Genomic DNA, 17,260 nt, shown 5'->3' on the forward strand with positions numbered 1-17,260 from the left:
CCCAATTAGATACAAACCGATAATCACAAGAAATATTTTATTTCTAATAGTCCTTTACATGAAAAAAAAAATTAGACAACCAATAAAATATTTTATATCAAAATTAATCTCAAAATTTATTAAAATAATTATTTTTCAACTATATCAATCCATGAAGACATTAAAAGTGCTAATCAACTTTATTTGATTCATTGGAAAGTAAAGGTACTTGCACAACTACAAAATTTGAGTGTTGAAGGAGCTTATTTAAATCTATCTTCGCTATTTTTCTACTCGCAATAAGATACAATTATACATACCCAATCCATGTTGCAGACCATATTTATTACCACAAGGGACATCCCTTCAGTTCAACTGCACCCTGTAGCACTATTGACTGCTTAGGATCCTTCTAACTCTAGATAAATATCATTCTCTTATAACTAAACTTCAATAGATTCAATTAAGTGTCAATTTGAATGGCTGAACATCATAAATCTTCTTCCAAGACGGCGGAGGCATTTAGCCACCCCGAGAAAATTTTGCCGTGAACAGGAATCTTAGGTCACTCAACACGCCACAACACCAGCAAAACTGATGTCGCAGGCAGAGAAGAGGTATAAAAAAGTAACTGGCAAAAAGGAATTTCAACCCCATAGCTCGAGGTACAATCAATTGAGTTAATTGTAGCGCATGGAAAAATAAAATAACAAATTACTTTGTTCCTTCAACTGAATCTTCTGTCGCGCAGAACCATGATAGATCTCTTTCTTTTGCAACCCCAGGACAGTGGAATCTGGCTTATCTTTTTCTTGCTTCCTAAATATCCTTGGCAGTTGGATGCTCCACAATAACATCTAACCATGGGTCCGAAGTGCACAAATCTAAGAACAAGCAAAAATTCTCATTAACTTTGAATTTACCCACTCAATGTTTCAACCAGAAAACACAAGGGTGAGAAGCTCAAGCAATATAAAGAACAAAGATAATGAGTAAAGCCTAAAAAAAAAAATCAGAATCAGAAAATATCTAAAATTCAGAAATTTGTGGCCTTTAGTCTCCATAAATTTTGTACCTTTTTCATGAATGTGCAAAAGCACATGGGAAACAGATAAAATAAAGGTGCATCATGCCTTGGTGATTTTGAGCAAAATTTACATTCAAATTATTTATAACCGATATCCAGCTTATTGCCCTAACTGTACTGCTACCTCTTGCTCTTTTTCCTCAGAAAAGTAATTCTCCACCAAATTCCTTTGGTTCTTTGAGTGAAAAATAAATAAATCTTTGAAAATCCATTTAACATGTACCTGTAATCATATGTCAGTGGCTCTCCAATTTCTATTGAGCGAGAAGCAAAGACACCTACACGTGTCTCCCCATCAACTTGCCTGAAACACAGTATCATGTTTCCATTTTACTGAGTTGTAAAACTCACAATATGAAGTTCAGAGAAGCGATTAGCATCGTGTCAAAAAATCCTGAGGATACCTACCACTTCTCTAGTTTGCAGTTTGGATGACAACTGTGGTTTAGAAATCGAGAAGTGTTTCCTTTAAAAGTTGCATCTATTGTGAAATCCTTATGAAGTTCACACATGTAGAAGTTCTGATCCCCTCGATGTTTCATGTCCCACAGCCTTTTTTCACATAAAGCATCATCAATAACTGAATCAAACATACAGCAAAGTAAGTACCTCGACATTAAGTGATGAATTGTTATTTAATCAATGCAGAAGGTAACATAAATTCAAGTGTGTTTCACGTCACTCTTGGAACAAGTTGTATCTATATCATGACAAGTCAGTCAGAAGCAAAGTACAGTTGCAAAAATTCATACAAACAAACAAATAGGAATTATCCATAGAAGCACATATTGACTAAAACCTCCACTTACAACTACCAGTAATAAAATTCTCAAATAAGCTACTTATACATCACACTGCTGTTAGATGTTCGGAATAATAAGACTATTATCAGTATCTTCTAAGTCACCCTAACAAGTTGTATCTTCTGAATCACCCTGTGATATTTAATGCTGTTGCATCTTCTGAATCATCCTAAAATTTCTACAATCCCAACTCATTTTACCTTATTAGAAGTTAGAACTAAATGTACTTTAGCCTTGAGTATGTGAACCATAAGCCCAGGCAATGATGAACCTAGGGCATGTGCTGTCAATGTCAATATCCATATCACAAATTTTAGGTGCCCTAGCAACAAATAGAGCCCTCCATAATTACTGGCATAGGCATCAGTTCAACCAAGAAATTTTAGAATAATTATCTTTAAGAAAATCTCTAACAATTCTTGTTCTCAGAAGACTGAGCACAAGTGTGCCAGGAATGGTCTAAACAAGAACATGCATGCTAGCAGCATTTGTCTTAGACTACTAGTATATTCTAGGCTTCAGCACAAGTGTGCCATCAATGGTCTAAATAAGAACATGCATGCTAGCAGCACTTCCTTAGACTACTAGTATATTATAGGTTTGTAGCGCTTTTGTATCTCATATCTAGCACTTTCAAAAAAAAATCCATAAAAAATTATTCATACAAGTGATAGAAAGGTTCAAAATATCAACAGAAAAAGAAACAGTTCAAGTAATCTTGCGACTCCTTAGTCCAGTCACATATAGAGACATGTAGACGAATAAAAGAGGCTTACATGTTTATATAGCTGAACTACTATTAATTTAAGCCTATGAAGTACAGACTATTAATTCTAACAAAGTAATTTAGGCCTATGAGTTGGACTAGGGATAACAACTTGATATTGATAGATACAATTTTCAGGGTTCTTGTAGGTGCATCCCCTCTCTTTTTATCATGCTACATCTCCTCCACATGACTCAGAAAATGGAATAGAAGGATGAGTTGCAAAAGAGAATCTTCCTGCTCCATTGATTTTGGATAGTGCAGTCGGGAGCACATGGCAAGTCATATATTGGGACCACCAAAACTATTTAGACACAAGCCCAATCAGATATAAAATTGGTATAGATCAACAGTCAAAATGATACATTCTGACAGCACTAACCAATACAGGGTCAATTCTTCTTATTTATGTGGATCCTTACAAATTGAACTTATCAATTCTATCAATGCTATTACTTCAAGAATATTATAAAGCTTAAACAAGACATGCTAATCAAATAATGTGGATGGATATGCTCTATAGAAAAGATATGTTGCACATGTCACAGAAACTTTAAAAAAACATTTGGGAGAGAGAGTTCCAATATACCTTCTCCAATATACTCTATGATGAAGTCTCCCTTCTCCATAACCTCTAATGCAACAACTCCCCATCCACAATATTCTGTCTGAAAGAGGAAAAAACAAAGCCAACTTAATCAAATGTAGTGCAACAATTAGCATGCAGATGTCCGTGTCAAAAAAGGACACCCCTGACATAAAATTAGTATGTTGTTAGGTGTCCCAGTTAAGGTCATCCTTTTAGGCACCCAAAGCCCTATTCTTTACAAGTATTGTACAAACCTCCATTTGAATTTAGAATTCACTAGCTAACATATATGGTAGCAAGTATAACAATTAACAATACTTTGGAAAAGAACAGCAACAACGACATGCCATTAGGTGAGTTACATGGATTTTAATCCATTGTTGACAATATACAAGGCTATATTGTTAGTAATATTCAAACAACTTTAATCACTATAATTTGTTTATTTATTATACGAAAGAATCAAATATCACACCAATAGACAATGAAATAAGAGAAAATAGATAAATATTGTATATATCCAAAAATGATTCAGATTCATAAATAATTAGATATGAAGTTGTAAGTAACATAGAAAAATTAACCCACTAACATTAAATTGTTTTGCTTACTTGCAATTAACATTAATTCTTTTTTAGGGTACGTCCAAATACTACTCTGCAGCAGAGAGCAAAAACTGATAATGTTTCATTTAATCACGAATATGTAACAGAAGTTAGGCATTGCATGGTCATTTAGAGCTTGAAGCTGAATTTTAATAAGAAAACAAGGATACAGAAAATCTTTTCCGAAATTACCATCATGAATCAGCATCATATCCTGCAATTCATCACCCACACATTGTACATTTTTGAAGTAAAATTACCTTAACAACTTTGGTCTTTTTTTCTTTACGAAAAGGACGATTTCTGCACATATCAGAACAATGGCAATCCTTGGAGCAACTAATTGAAAGACCCCTGTTTGAATCACATCAACACGAACTATTATTTGAGGCTTGTCAAAACAAAATATCAGACACTCACAACATACATAGTTGTAATGCTCTCCAGTTCATATAGTATCCATGAAAAATTGTTAATAAGAAATATGTATGTTTTAACAGAAGTGCTAAACAAGCAAATAAAAAAAAAACCTCAATATCAGACCCAAGATTAAAAAGAACGTGTACAACACAGCTCTATGACGGTATGACCATGGACAAACCAAACTTCCACAAATATTTTCTACAAATCCTCCTCACAATGAGTTGAATTCAAACACCAACTAATGCAAATTATGAACCAATTTGTTTTAAAATTTTAAATTCTAGTTGATTTTGACAATTGTCCTATTTTAGGTGTTAAAAAGTCCTCTAAAGGCACTTTAGACAAACACTTTGATGAGGCAATTTTAGAAGAACCATTAAATTTTAGAAGAATATTCTATACCATTTTAGAAGAACCATGAAGGGAGCCTTGGCGCAACGGTAAAGTTGTTGCCATGTGACCAAAAGGTCACGGGTTCGAATCCTGGAAACAGCCTCTTGCAAAAAATAAGATAAGGCTGCGTACAATGGATCCTTCCCCGGGACCCCACATGGCGGAAGCTTCGTACACCGGACTACCCTTTTTTTTTTTTATTCTGTATCATTTTAGGTAAGCCCCTTGATGATATAAATTTAGTAGATCTCCTGTTTACTTGACCCTATTGGAAAACAATCAACTTGATGTTAATTGTAACTTGGCCTCTTAGATCATACCTTATTCATGATATCCAGAGAAGCCAGGAAAGGAAAGTGAACAAAACGAACGCCCTAAACTAGGACTGCAAAGCATCATCTTGTGAATTTACAGATTAAATAACACTTTCATTAGCATATTTCCTTTAATTGTTATTTATGGCTTTAATGTTCATCAATAGACTAAGTTTCTTTATTTACTTTCATCCACCAAACTGAGAGCTCTACTCAAATCATGAGGAATATGATGCTTTAAATCACATGCAGCAATCGAGGTCTATCATTCACCAAATCTTACCTTGAGTAAGGCATGATAGAATAGAAAGATTAATTAAGAAGAAATAAAGTAATTTGATGTTCATTCATAATTTTCCAGCACAAATACTAGAATGAACAATCAGCACATGAAAGAGACAGCACAACCTGCATTCACAATTCTCCTGACATGTCGAGTTAGGATTGCAATTAGTGCATCCACCACTAGTCTCAGAACCATCTCGCTTCTTCTTGATTAAGTAAATATCTACTCTTGTTAAGAAAGAATCATATAGGTAATTTAGGCATGCATGTCAAAAAAATACACCACCAACAGTACTATAATAACAAGAAGCCAATAAACTCTTAATTACAAGGCCAAATCTTGTTGAGGATACTCCGTCTGATGTGTACATAGGGAGCTGGCTCGGTCTTGTCCATAACATCTTTCAGGATGGAGCCCATCTTAAACTCTTCATCAGCATATGGAAGAGGTAAGCGCAGTAATGCTTCCTGTTCAAATTTTTCAAATCATTGTAATTACAGGAAGAAGGCAAAGGATAAAAGATTGTATATTGCTTTCTTGTATATCGATATATTTCTAAGGCATTTTAGCAAGGACGAAGAGTCCCTAACTTGTTTTGAAGTCTAATATTGTAAAAAAGAAACAGATAGCACTCCAACGATAAAATACCTTAACATCACTAGTTGGATCTGCATGCTGTTATCACTCAAAAGAACAAGTCCTGTCAGCCAACCTGATCAATAATGATTAAGAATAACGAAGCGCTACTCTAAAAAAATAGAAAAAGGGGGAACAAGAAGGGAAAAAAAATCAAATACTTAATAAAACTAGCAATTATTAGACTTTGAATAAATTAGCATAGACAGCCAGGAGATAATGGTAAGTCACATGGCATAATAAGCTATTAGCAAAGGTAAATCAACAAGTAAAAATATCATCCAAAAAATCCACCAATAACATTTTAGACTATTCAACAAGCTTTTACAAAATCTACAAATTGGGCCCTTTTGTAGTAGCTTAAGTTAGTAATTATTCAATCAAACCTTTAGCATAAAATCCAACCACATTTAAATTTTGGGTCCTAGCTTGGCCAACTAATATGATCCTGGCCTCCTTTTTTTTTCTATAGTGTGTCCTTGTTTAATCTCAAGAACAGGTGATTCATGCAATGCCTACGCATTTTTGGCTTGCATTCTCTTATACATAGTTCGTGCCTTAAACAATTTTCCAGTGAGACAATGTTTAATTGAATATACAATTTTGATTCTTCCCTAGTAGCTAGATTTTTTTGGATAAGTAACCATAAAATTAAAGTAATATCTTTTTGCATAAAGGAGAATTGTCTTGATTTGTTCAGGAATTGCAAGAATGAGATGATATGGCATGGTAACCTTGCACAGAATGTGGGTGGGATGCTAAAATATGATTATTTAACAAGCATCACATAGTTCACAAGTATAAATCAATAGAAAAAAAACATTTGAACATATAAAAAAGCTGAAGAAAACATAAACACAGAAAGAGATAAAGAAAATAGCATATCTTTTTGCTCAGGAAAGAAGAGATTGACCTCCTTCTCAAGACGCCAATCAGAAGAATGCCTCCAACAAACAGCTCGTCCTGGTTGATTTTTCAAATAGATGACATTCATTGGCCATGGTGCACATTTTGCATGTGCTGCCACTTCACATCTAACACAACGCCAGTGCCCTTTCTGTTTGCAAATGAAACATCCCTGGGGAAAAAGGTGTTAATGGCACACTTGGATATGGATCCTTCAATAATCATGTTTAACTCCATAAGAAAGTACATCATTTCATTTGTTTCTAGATCAAAATGGAGACATAAAGACACATAACTGTAATAAGAAGATACAAACTACAGATAGTAGCACTCAGCAACTATCCAGATAAAATTATGCAAATCATTAAAATTCACACACAACCGCTAAAAAGATAATTGTTGCAAAGTATTTCATTTTCAAGTATGCAAATAATCCATATCTGAAAGTCGCCAATTTAGAGTCATAAATTTAAGAATTTATTCAGGTATATATGTTCAGTACCTAAAAGGTGCTTCAAATGCAAGCATGGACTTCAAGTTCAAGACACAAAAACACAATAAAAACCATAATTATTCAGCAACATCATGGAAAGCTATTTGTTTAATTTCATATATCATAAGATTTTAATCTTATGAAAGAAAAATATAGAAGTTATTTTAGTCATAAACACATTTAGAGCTAATCCATATACTTGTTCCAGAGGAATTCAGTAAAATATTATATTGCCAAGATGTTATATTCAATAACTCTCCATCTATATTTTTGAGCACGATAACTGTGCTAACTCTATTCCTAGCACTTTTTTAACTGTGGCATGTCAGCTAATACAAAGACAAACTCTGATAAATAAGAAGCATGTTTGAAAAATGGCACCCTAAGATCATTTCTTAGTCACAAATAACATGTTCAACCCTCTCTCATCATGATGATAACAATACATCAGGAGATAAATGGCTAATACTTATCCTTTTACATTTATAGTGCAATAAAAGTCAAAGAAAATGTGTGATAGTTAAGGTTAGCATATTCTGTAAGATACAATCATAATCATCTACTTTTCTCTATCATTTCACATTTCACCTTCTTTCCCAACTAACCTGCTATAAATAGTGTGACTTAACTATCTTTACTCCATTCCTCTTCTAAAGTTGCAGAAAAACTAGATTAAGACCAATTAAACCTGGTAAGGATTGATGAGGAGAGTAAAGTGTATCAAATCTATGCACGTTAGAATTGGATGATAGTGTTGACCATCCATGAATGAAGTGATCTAAAATGAACTTATATAATATCCCAAGGAACACAAGATTTAAAAGAATAAAATTAAGAAAATATTAATAAAACAAAGGAAAATAATCAAATATTCAAATATAAAACTACAAGCAGCAGTGAGATTGGAAAGAATACAACAACCAATTAGTGAATTGAAGTGCAACACGCCATCAGATAAGAACAATGCATATAGCAGCATCTATGAATAAATGATTATTTAAGCTTTGAATTGCACGATCAAAAGAATTATATTTAGTAGCAATTTCCAATCATACATGTTGAGGGCACTTGAAAGGTTTGCATGTGGGTCCAATCATCTGCTTAACACATGTTAAATGATAACCTTCTTGACAACCAACGACTGTGCAGCGTATTTCATCTCCAGGAAAGATAGGCCTATTACACATCCGACAATCAACCTGTAAAAGCTCCCATGCATAAGTTTCTATATGCTAAGAAACAAAGTGATCAGAAATCCAGATGCACATAGAAGACAATCTAGTTGCTCTGAAAAACCATAGTCAGATATATAATGTTTTAGAATTTTTTTTGTTATGATTATTATAAGAACAACCTGCTATTGGAATCACATTAATACATTATCAGTGCTGAAAACTGGTTAAATAGTATCAATAATGTAATAGTGCAAGCTAATAATTTCAGTTATTTTTACTTTCCCAGATGACTACCTATTCAGAACTGGCAGAAAGCAAGTAAGTTATATGAATACTAAGGTTGCATTAAGGAGCTATAACTATGTTGGTAAAAAAGAAAAGACTTTCTTGGTACAGGATAGCGATCCTTGAAATCATATTTGAGAATAATATAGTCCTAAAATAAAGGGCACTTGGTAGTTCGCACTTAAAAGAGCAGTTGGTGGAGCTTGGAACATTGTTGTGTTCACCTCTCCATGTTCAATCACCCAATCAATCTCAAATGAGGAAGCAACTAAACATGAGTACAAGAAAAGAATGTCTCCAATGTTTAGAATGCACCATTTTCTTTGGTTCAATCATAACATAAATTAGTGTGTCATATAATCACATCACATATCATCATAAAACATTGGATTTTAGAAATTCGAGTATAGCAAATAATAAATGCAATGGAGGAAGAAAAAAGATCAAAACAAAGGAAACAGACAATCACCCAAAATAAAAGTCTCTTATCTCGGAGAAAATAAAAGGTACTTTTTTCAGTCTGACCCCATACCCCAGCTTGTGCTTGCATGATAACTTCCTCATGTTACCTTCTCGCTTGCATTAAGATGTGAAATCACTCAAGAATCCATAAATTTTTTTCTTTCATAACTAAATGCATGTTGATGGCTTTCTATGATTCCCAAATAGCACCTCCTCCTTACAGACAGAGAGTTGACTTCTAACTCTGGTTCAACCCAAACATTCAATAAACGGTAATTCCAACCCAAATTGGCGATTATAATAGAAAGAAAATCAAGACAACGGTACGCTAATCAATTACTCTAACGGAGATTCACCGTTCTTATGACAACAAAAGAAGGAAATTCACCGTTCTTGGAGCATTAGTGAGGAAAGGGAAGGTGCACTCCCGCTCTGGAACGCCAGAGGCGATCCTCTTCTCCTTCCACTCCCGCACGTGATCCTCCAGTGACGATTTCCCGTCGGCAATCTTCGCGCTTTGGTCCCTCTTGAGCTCTGCGCAGGAGCTGCCCTTCGATATCGCGAACCGGAGGTGGCTGCTCCACCTGCGGTCCAGATCGGAGTTCCCATCTAGGGTTTCGCGGCGGAAGGACGAGGATGAACACGAAGGATCGCCGTGCTGGACGACCACCGTTGGCGGGGCAACAGAGGGGAGGAGGAGGTTGCCAAGATCCGGCATCGATAACTCCGAGGAAGCTCGATCTAGGGGATAGACGGAACAGAAAAGGAGGTCGAGGAGAGAAGGGGGCTCGCCGATTTGGAATGAAGTTCACTCCCCTTGTCGGGGAGTTATATTTCACTGCTGGAGATAAAAGAAAAGACAGAAAAAGAGGGGGGAAATGACGAGGGGAAACCGGAAACGGGAAAAACCAAAATGGCCAAGTTGGGCGGGAAAATAGAGCGACGATGGAGGAATGAGACTGATGGATGCTGGAATACTGGATAGTCGTACTCGAGCTCGACGGTTCGAGTCCTGCCCTTCTCGTTTAATTTATGCTACATGGCACAGCGGGTCGTTGACATGGGTTTGATGTTGAATTTAATTTTAAAAAAAATAAACTGAACTATCGTGGACCGAAATTGAAAACTTTTATAAAAATCGTCCCCAAATTAATTGAATTATAAGAATTGGACACCGAGGCGGAAGGATGGATGGATCGGCATGGCTTTGGAATGAAACATATCTTCTCGCTTCCTTACCAGTCAACTCGGGCTTCGTCGTGATTGGAGAGAACGCGAAGGAAAAGAGACGGTGCCTGTGATTCCCACCTTGACTCCGATTGGTGTGCGGTGCGGTCGGAAACCATCGTCCATGCAAAGTCACATGGGAAAATAGACTCTGATTAGGGAAGTTTAGTGCCCGATGGCTCTACTTTGTTGCTTATTGGGCATGGGACGCGAGACCCACATGGGCCGTGGATTTCTGGGTGGCGTGGGATTAACTGTCAAGCATTAACAAGTGCCCCCAAAGCGGTGAAGGCACCGTTTTGGTCAGCAGGAAGAAGAATATTTTATAAAAAAGATGATACAAAGGGAAAGTAGTTTATTTAAATAGATATAGATAAAAAGGATAAGTTTTATTAATTAGTTTTCTTTTGATTTTTGGACGGAAGAATGACTAGGAACGGATGTTAGTTTCGACAAGTGTTAATATTTATCTATTCTTCTTTTCTCAAGAAAACAAGAGATGTTATCTTTTGACTTATTGTCCCTTCCAATCTATATTTTGTATTTATTTTTTCAAAGAGATAATGTTTCGAATACAACAACAAATAATATATATATATATATGCCAATCTACTAAAACGCATTTAATCCATTAGAGTAAATTTTTAATGGATTCACACTCGAACATCAAATATTATATTCTTTAAAATCATCAAATCAATAGATTAATGCATGTTCAACAAATATAATTTAGATAGAAAATCTCCTTTAGTCAGATTATAACCTCGAGAGTACTTTTGATATGGGAGTTGCACCAATGATAAAAAGCCAATTAGGCAAATCTCTTTTAGTTGAGTTGATCATTTAATTGTGTCATTTTGTGGAGTTCCAACAGTTGATCCCTGACTCCTATGACTACAGAATAGTAGTCCACATCAGTTAATACCACAATTAAGTTACAAGGCGTAAAAACAACTTAAAAAACCCAAGTTAGCATGAATATACCCATATACACCTTGATGCCTACGAATGGCAGCTCAGTGAGCTCCTTCAATTCCAAGTTTATAAAAACAATATCTTAAACTATCCCGTTGTATTAGTTGTGTTCATGAAAACGATATGTCAAACGATCCGTGGTATGTTAAAAAGTTAATTTTGAGAATTAATGTACATACATGTATAGGATTAAGGGTAATGCTAAATGTCAAAATCGGGTCCGCTAGAATTCATGCATACATGCATGTACAAAGATATTTTAGTAATATCATATGTATATATTAATTACATACATGTACATGCATATATTATGATTGGACGATAGAGAATTCTAGCTGGCCAGATTTTGGCTAACAAAATTTACTCTAGGATTGGGTAATGCTAAATGGTCAGAATCTGGCCAACTATAATTCATGCATGCATGCATGTACAAGGGTATTTTAGTAATATCATATGCATATATTAATTACATGCATGTATTATGATTAGACGATAGAGAATTCTAGCTGACCAGATTCTGGCCAACAATATTTACTCTAGGATTAGGTAATGCTAAATGGTCAGAATCTGGCCAGCTAGAATTCATGTATGCATGCATGTACAAGGGTATTTTAATAATATCATATGCATATATTAATTACATGTATGTATTATGATTGGACGATAGAGAATTCTAGCTGGCCAAATTCTGGCCAACAAGATTTACTCTAGGATTGGGCAATGCTAAATGGTCAGAATCTGGCCAGCTAGAATTCATGCATGCATGCATGTACAAGGGTATTTTAGTAATATCATATGCATATATTAATTACATGCATGTATTATGATTGGACGATAGAGAATTCTAGCTGGCTAGATTCTGTCCAACAAGATTTACTCTAGGATTGGGTAATGCTAAATGGTCAGAATTTGGCCAGCTAGAATTCATGCATGCATGCATGTACAAGGGTATTTTAGTAATATCATATGATATATTAATTACATGCATGTACATGCATGTATTAAGATTGGACGATAGAGAATTCTAGCTGGTCAGATTCTGGCCAACAAGATTTACTCTAGGATTGGGTAATGCTAAATGGTCAGAATCTGGCCAGCTAGAATTCATGCATGCATGCATGTACAAGGGTATTTTAGTAATATCATATGTATATATTAATTACATGCATGTATTATGATTGGACGATAGAGAATTCTAGCTGGCAGATTCTGGCCAACAAAATTTACTCTAGGATTGGGTAATGCTAAATGGCCAAAATCTGACAAGCTAGAATTCATGCATGCATGCATGTACAAGGGTATTTTAGTAATATCATATGCATATATTAATTACATGCACGTACATGCATGTATTATGATTGGACGATAGAGAATTCTAGCTGGCCTGATTCTGGCCAACAAGATTTTACTCTAGGATTGGGTAATACTAAATGGCCAGAATCTGGCCAGCTATAATTCATGCATGCATGCATATACAAGGGTATTTTAGTAATATCATATGCATATATTAATTACATGCATGTATTATGATTGAACGATAGAGAATTCTAGCTGGTCAGATTCTGGCCAACAAGATTTACTCTAGGATTGGGTAATGCTAAATGGCCAGAATCTGGCCAGCTAGAATTCATGCATGCATGCATGTACAAGGGTATTTTAGTAATATCATATGCATATATTAATTACATGCATGTATTATGATTGGACGATAGAGAATTCTAGCTGCCAGATTCTGGCCAACAAGATTTACTTTATGATTGGGTAATGCTAAATGGTCAAAATCTGGCCAGCTAGAATTCATGCATGCATGCATGTACAAGGGTATTTTAGTAATATCATATGCATATATTAATTACATGCATGTATTATGATTGGACGATAGAGAATTCTAGCTGGTCAGATTCTGGCCAACAAGATTCTATGTATATACATGTATACATAGAATTAAAATAAATGCATGCATGGTAAGGTTTCATATTAGATTCTATGATCAAATTAATTAAATAATAACTAATGTAATTTTAAAATTATCTATAATATCTTTATAAAATTGTAGTGTATCCGTGGTTCGAATCCCAGTTATAGCGTATCTGTAGAAATTTTTCTTCCAAATGGGGGTGCAGTCAAAGGATGTTGGTCTTTTGGGTTGACCGCCGTGAGCGCTTTCTGGTTTACCCTAGTGGCCGATGGAAAACTTCCGTGGGGCCGGGACGATCACTTCTAGGGATAGTCAATAAGGCTAATTAGGATTATCATTTTTTTCCCCGGGGTATATTACCGCGGTAGGATATCCAGGTTATCATCCAGATACCTCCAATTCGATCCCCAGCTATGGCGTATTTGTAGAAATATATTTCCTCCAAATGGGGACACAACTAAAGGACACTGGGCTTCTGGGCTGGCCGCCGCGTGCGATTCTCAATTTACCCTGGTAGCCAGTGAAAAACTTCCTTGGGACCTGGCCGATCACCCCAGAGATAGTCAATGAGGCTAACTGGAATTATTTTTTTTATAAGATTGTAGTGGTTGTACCATAAATGACGCGGTGGAAGAAACTTCGGATGCAACCTTCAAATTAGAGGTTTATAAAGAAAAATATAGGAAGATAATTCGTAAACAAAGAAAAATCGCACCTAGGTTTAAACGAAAATAATTTATTTATTTAAATCAAATTCAACATTCACTCAATATTAACCATCTTTGTTACCAGAGTTCTAATGTTTGTTTAAATAACTTAAACATAAGAAAAAGTAACAACAGACAAATGAAATTTTTTTAAAAAAAAGTTAATGTTTAAAAAAAAACTAAATTAACTTTTTAAAAAATTAATCCTAAAAAGGATAAAATATAAATTAATTTTTTAAAAAGAAAACTAATTCTGAAAATTTGAAACAAATAAAGAAAAAAAATCAAAAAACTAAATCTAAAATTTTGACCATCTAATCTTATCTTATCTCGACTCTGAATAGAGTGCAACTATGTTAAGAGGCCACAAACTAATCATCTTCATTGTAAATATCCTCGATCATCTTTCTTCAAAATCCAAAAGGGAGGTTGGTAGCATCATTTTTTTCTCATAATAGCTTGAAAGGGAACATCGCCACGTTGGATAATATGAGATGATTGTGTCCTTGGATACTCTACATCAATAAACAAGTTAAATATCAACTAATCGAGCAAATTTTGGTTTTCTCTATTTTTATATTGTTTTCTATTTCAATATCTATCAATAGTATTAGAGCATCTACGTACTTTCCTTTCCTGATGGCAAATACTTGATATGTACATTTCATATAGGTTTTTTATCATAATTTAAGACACATCATATCCTATTTTATATACATATATTTCATATTTTTATCTTTATGTGTTTCTTTTTGCTACTTTTAGTTCAAAGAATTGCTCTTTGTATATTTTCATTGATAAAATATGAATTTTGAGCTAAAATAGAGCACTAAAAGTGAAGTGGAGTAAGGAGTCAAACGCATGAAGCACTCATAAAGAAAAAGGATTCAAAAACCCATCAAAATAAAGTTTTAATCAATGAAGATGCTCTAGCAATGTCCCATTACATAAGCATGTTCATATGGAAGAAATTGAGCATAAAATGGTATTAAAATAACCCCAAACAGCTTCCATACGGCCAGCTCGAGTGGATGGCGATGGTCATGCTGGGCTCTGCCATCTTCTCACCGGTGCCCGTGGGAACAAGCATGGCATGTGTTAGCCTCTACCTACAATGCGAACCAAACTTTGAATGACTATAACTTTTATATTATTTCTAACCATGGGTCATACCACATATGAAAACGTAGATACTTTCAATATCTAGAACTTTTTTTCAGGATCTAACACAAGTAAATTAGATATAATGGTCAAAAAATTTGGTTTGGTGGAGCCTTGTAAATTTGGCAAATTTGTCCTGCTCAACCCAAACTACAAACCAAACTTAAAATGACCATAACTTTCGACTCGTCTAGACCCAAGAGTTTAACCACCTATCAAAATGTAGATATTTTCAATATCTACGACTTTATTCAAGGCCCAACCTGAGAAAATTGGGTCTAAGGGTTGAAAACAATGTTTTGGTAGAGTCATGTAAGCCTGCAGATCTAGATCACTTGAGGGGGTATAAAAGGGTCAAGCAAACCCTTGCTTGACCACTCTTGGACAAGGGGACTTCGTCCCCCTCCTTGGGAGATGGTTTCCCCTCTTGGGGAAACCCTAGAGTCATCATCTTCATTGACTCCAATGATTCGTCCATCTCCAGCACAGGGAACTACTCCGAAGATACTAAAAATCTTCTCCCTAAGCATCTCTCTATCTCTATTTATTGTTTTCATCCATTTGAATACTTCCATTTGTGTCTTTGAATTGTAATTCATTTTTTATGAAGTAGTTCTCATGATTCTAGGATATAGGAAGTAGCCATTTTATTATGCGAATATCTTTTCGATTAATCTATATATATGTTTGCATGTTTTTTGTTTGATGAAATGTGTGTTTATATTTCGAATCTACCATATTAACATATCTTGATGTCAAAAGCATGAGATTTGAATCCCACAAGGGTTTGGGGATAAACTAAAAGGAGAACCCTACCCTCCGACCCTTAGAAAATTGAGACATGGAGAGTGGGATACGAAGGTGCAACTCGGTATGCCGCGATGAGCCTTAGGTCGTCATAGAGCTTGATGGATTAAACATAATTCATTGTAAACAATTATTAGGTTGATACATCATTGTAGAAGTAAAAGTTCACATCGGATATCATAGGATGATTTATTTACATAAACACCCATTGAGGATAGGAAACCAAACATAAATGAGGTGTTTATAATTATTTAGGTGAAATCGAAGTCCTAGAATTGCCTTCACTACTGAACCTTCTTTGATCTCTCAACTATCATTCTCATGTTCATGCCTTCTACCCTTGATTCTCTAGATAATCTATTTTGTCATTCTAACTAATACTTAATTCACAGTTCTCATGGAATTGATATTTTTTATTAATTGATAACATCTCCGTGCACTTGCGGATTTATCCACACATCAAGTTTTTGATGATGTTGTCAGGGATTATGTCAATAAATATTAGTTGGATAACATTTGGTTAATTTAGATTTCTTTTATTTGTTTTCTTTTGTTGTATTTTCTTATCTTTCTCTATTAAAGCAAAATGGATGCTCATAATCAATGGTTTAATCAATTTAATGTTGTGAATTTTATTGGAACAATCGGTGTACCTTTAGATTTTGATGTTTGGGCAAAGAGTTTAAATTATGATTTGCATTTATATTTGATATGGGTGCTAGATTTTGAGGGATGTCCTAAGGTAATCGCCTTACAATTGTTAGTAAATATAGATTCACTATTTGAGTGCATATTATATGTTTGATTATCTTAAACTCATTTACTGAATGTCCGTAATACAATTCATAGCATAAGAAAATTATGATTGGATCACAACTAGTGATTATCTCTACGTGTGCAATTATGAACATATTAGAATTTTCCTAGTCGTCGAATTGATACATTCAGACATCATCAATTATGTAAGACTAGCGCGAGTTTTACTCCTTAGTTCGCCAAACAACTATTTCCTCACTAGCTGCGTGTTAGAGTGTATACTAAAAACCTAGCTTTTGGTATAAACATTTATCTAGAAATAAGAATCACATTGGTCAAATATCTACATTTATGATAAATATAGTTGTTCAATTAATTTATAGTATAGATAACATGGTGTGTGGTGTCACACACAAAAGATCATGTTATCAGTTCTTTATAAATTATAAACAGTTGCTCACGACTAAGATGGAAATGAACAAACCATTGGAATAGTCGTAGTGTAAT

General features: G+C 34.7%; 1 protein-coding gene across 1 annotated transcript; it reads right to left on the bottom strand.

Annotated features, from left to right (window-relative positions):
• Positions 1–416: 416 nt before the first annotated feature.
• LOC122019772 (histone-lysine N-methyltransferase ASHR3-like) lies at positions 417–10,118 on the bottom strand. Its single transcript, XM_042577288.1, has 11 exons — positions 9,591–10,118; positions 8,336–8,479; positions 6,795–6,959; positions 5,894–5,920; positions 5,598–5,712; positions 5,368–5,467; positions 4,090–4,183; positions 3,225–3,303; positions 1,475–1,646; positions 1,290–1,370; positions 417–863 (listed from the first exon to the last, which is right to left on the bottom strand). The coding sequence occupies exons 1-11, from the start codon at positions 9,918–9,920 to the stop codon at positions 707–709; spliced, it is 1,464 nt and encodes a 487-aa protein (XP_042433222.1). The 5' UTR covers positions 9,921–10,118; the 3' UTR covers positions 417–706.
• Positions 10,119–17,260: the final 7,142 nt, after the last annotated feature.

Source organism: Zingiber officinale, chromosome 1A (assembly GCF_018446385.1).
Source record: "Zingiber officinale cultivar Zhangliang chromosome 1A, Zo_v1.1, whole genome shotgun sequence".
NCBI classification, from domain to species: Eukaryota; Viridiplantae; Streptophyta; class Magnoliopsida; order Zingiberales; family Zingiberaceae; genus Zingiber; species Zingiber officinale.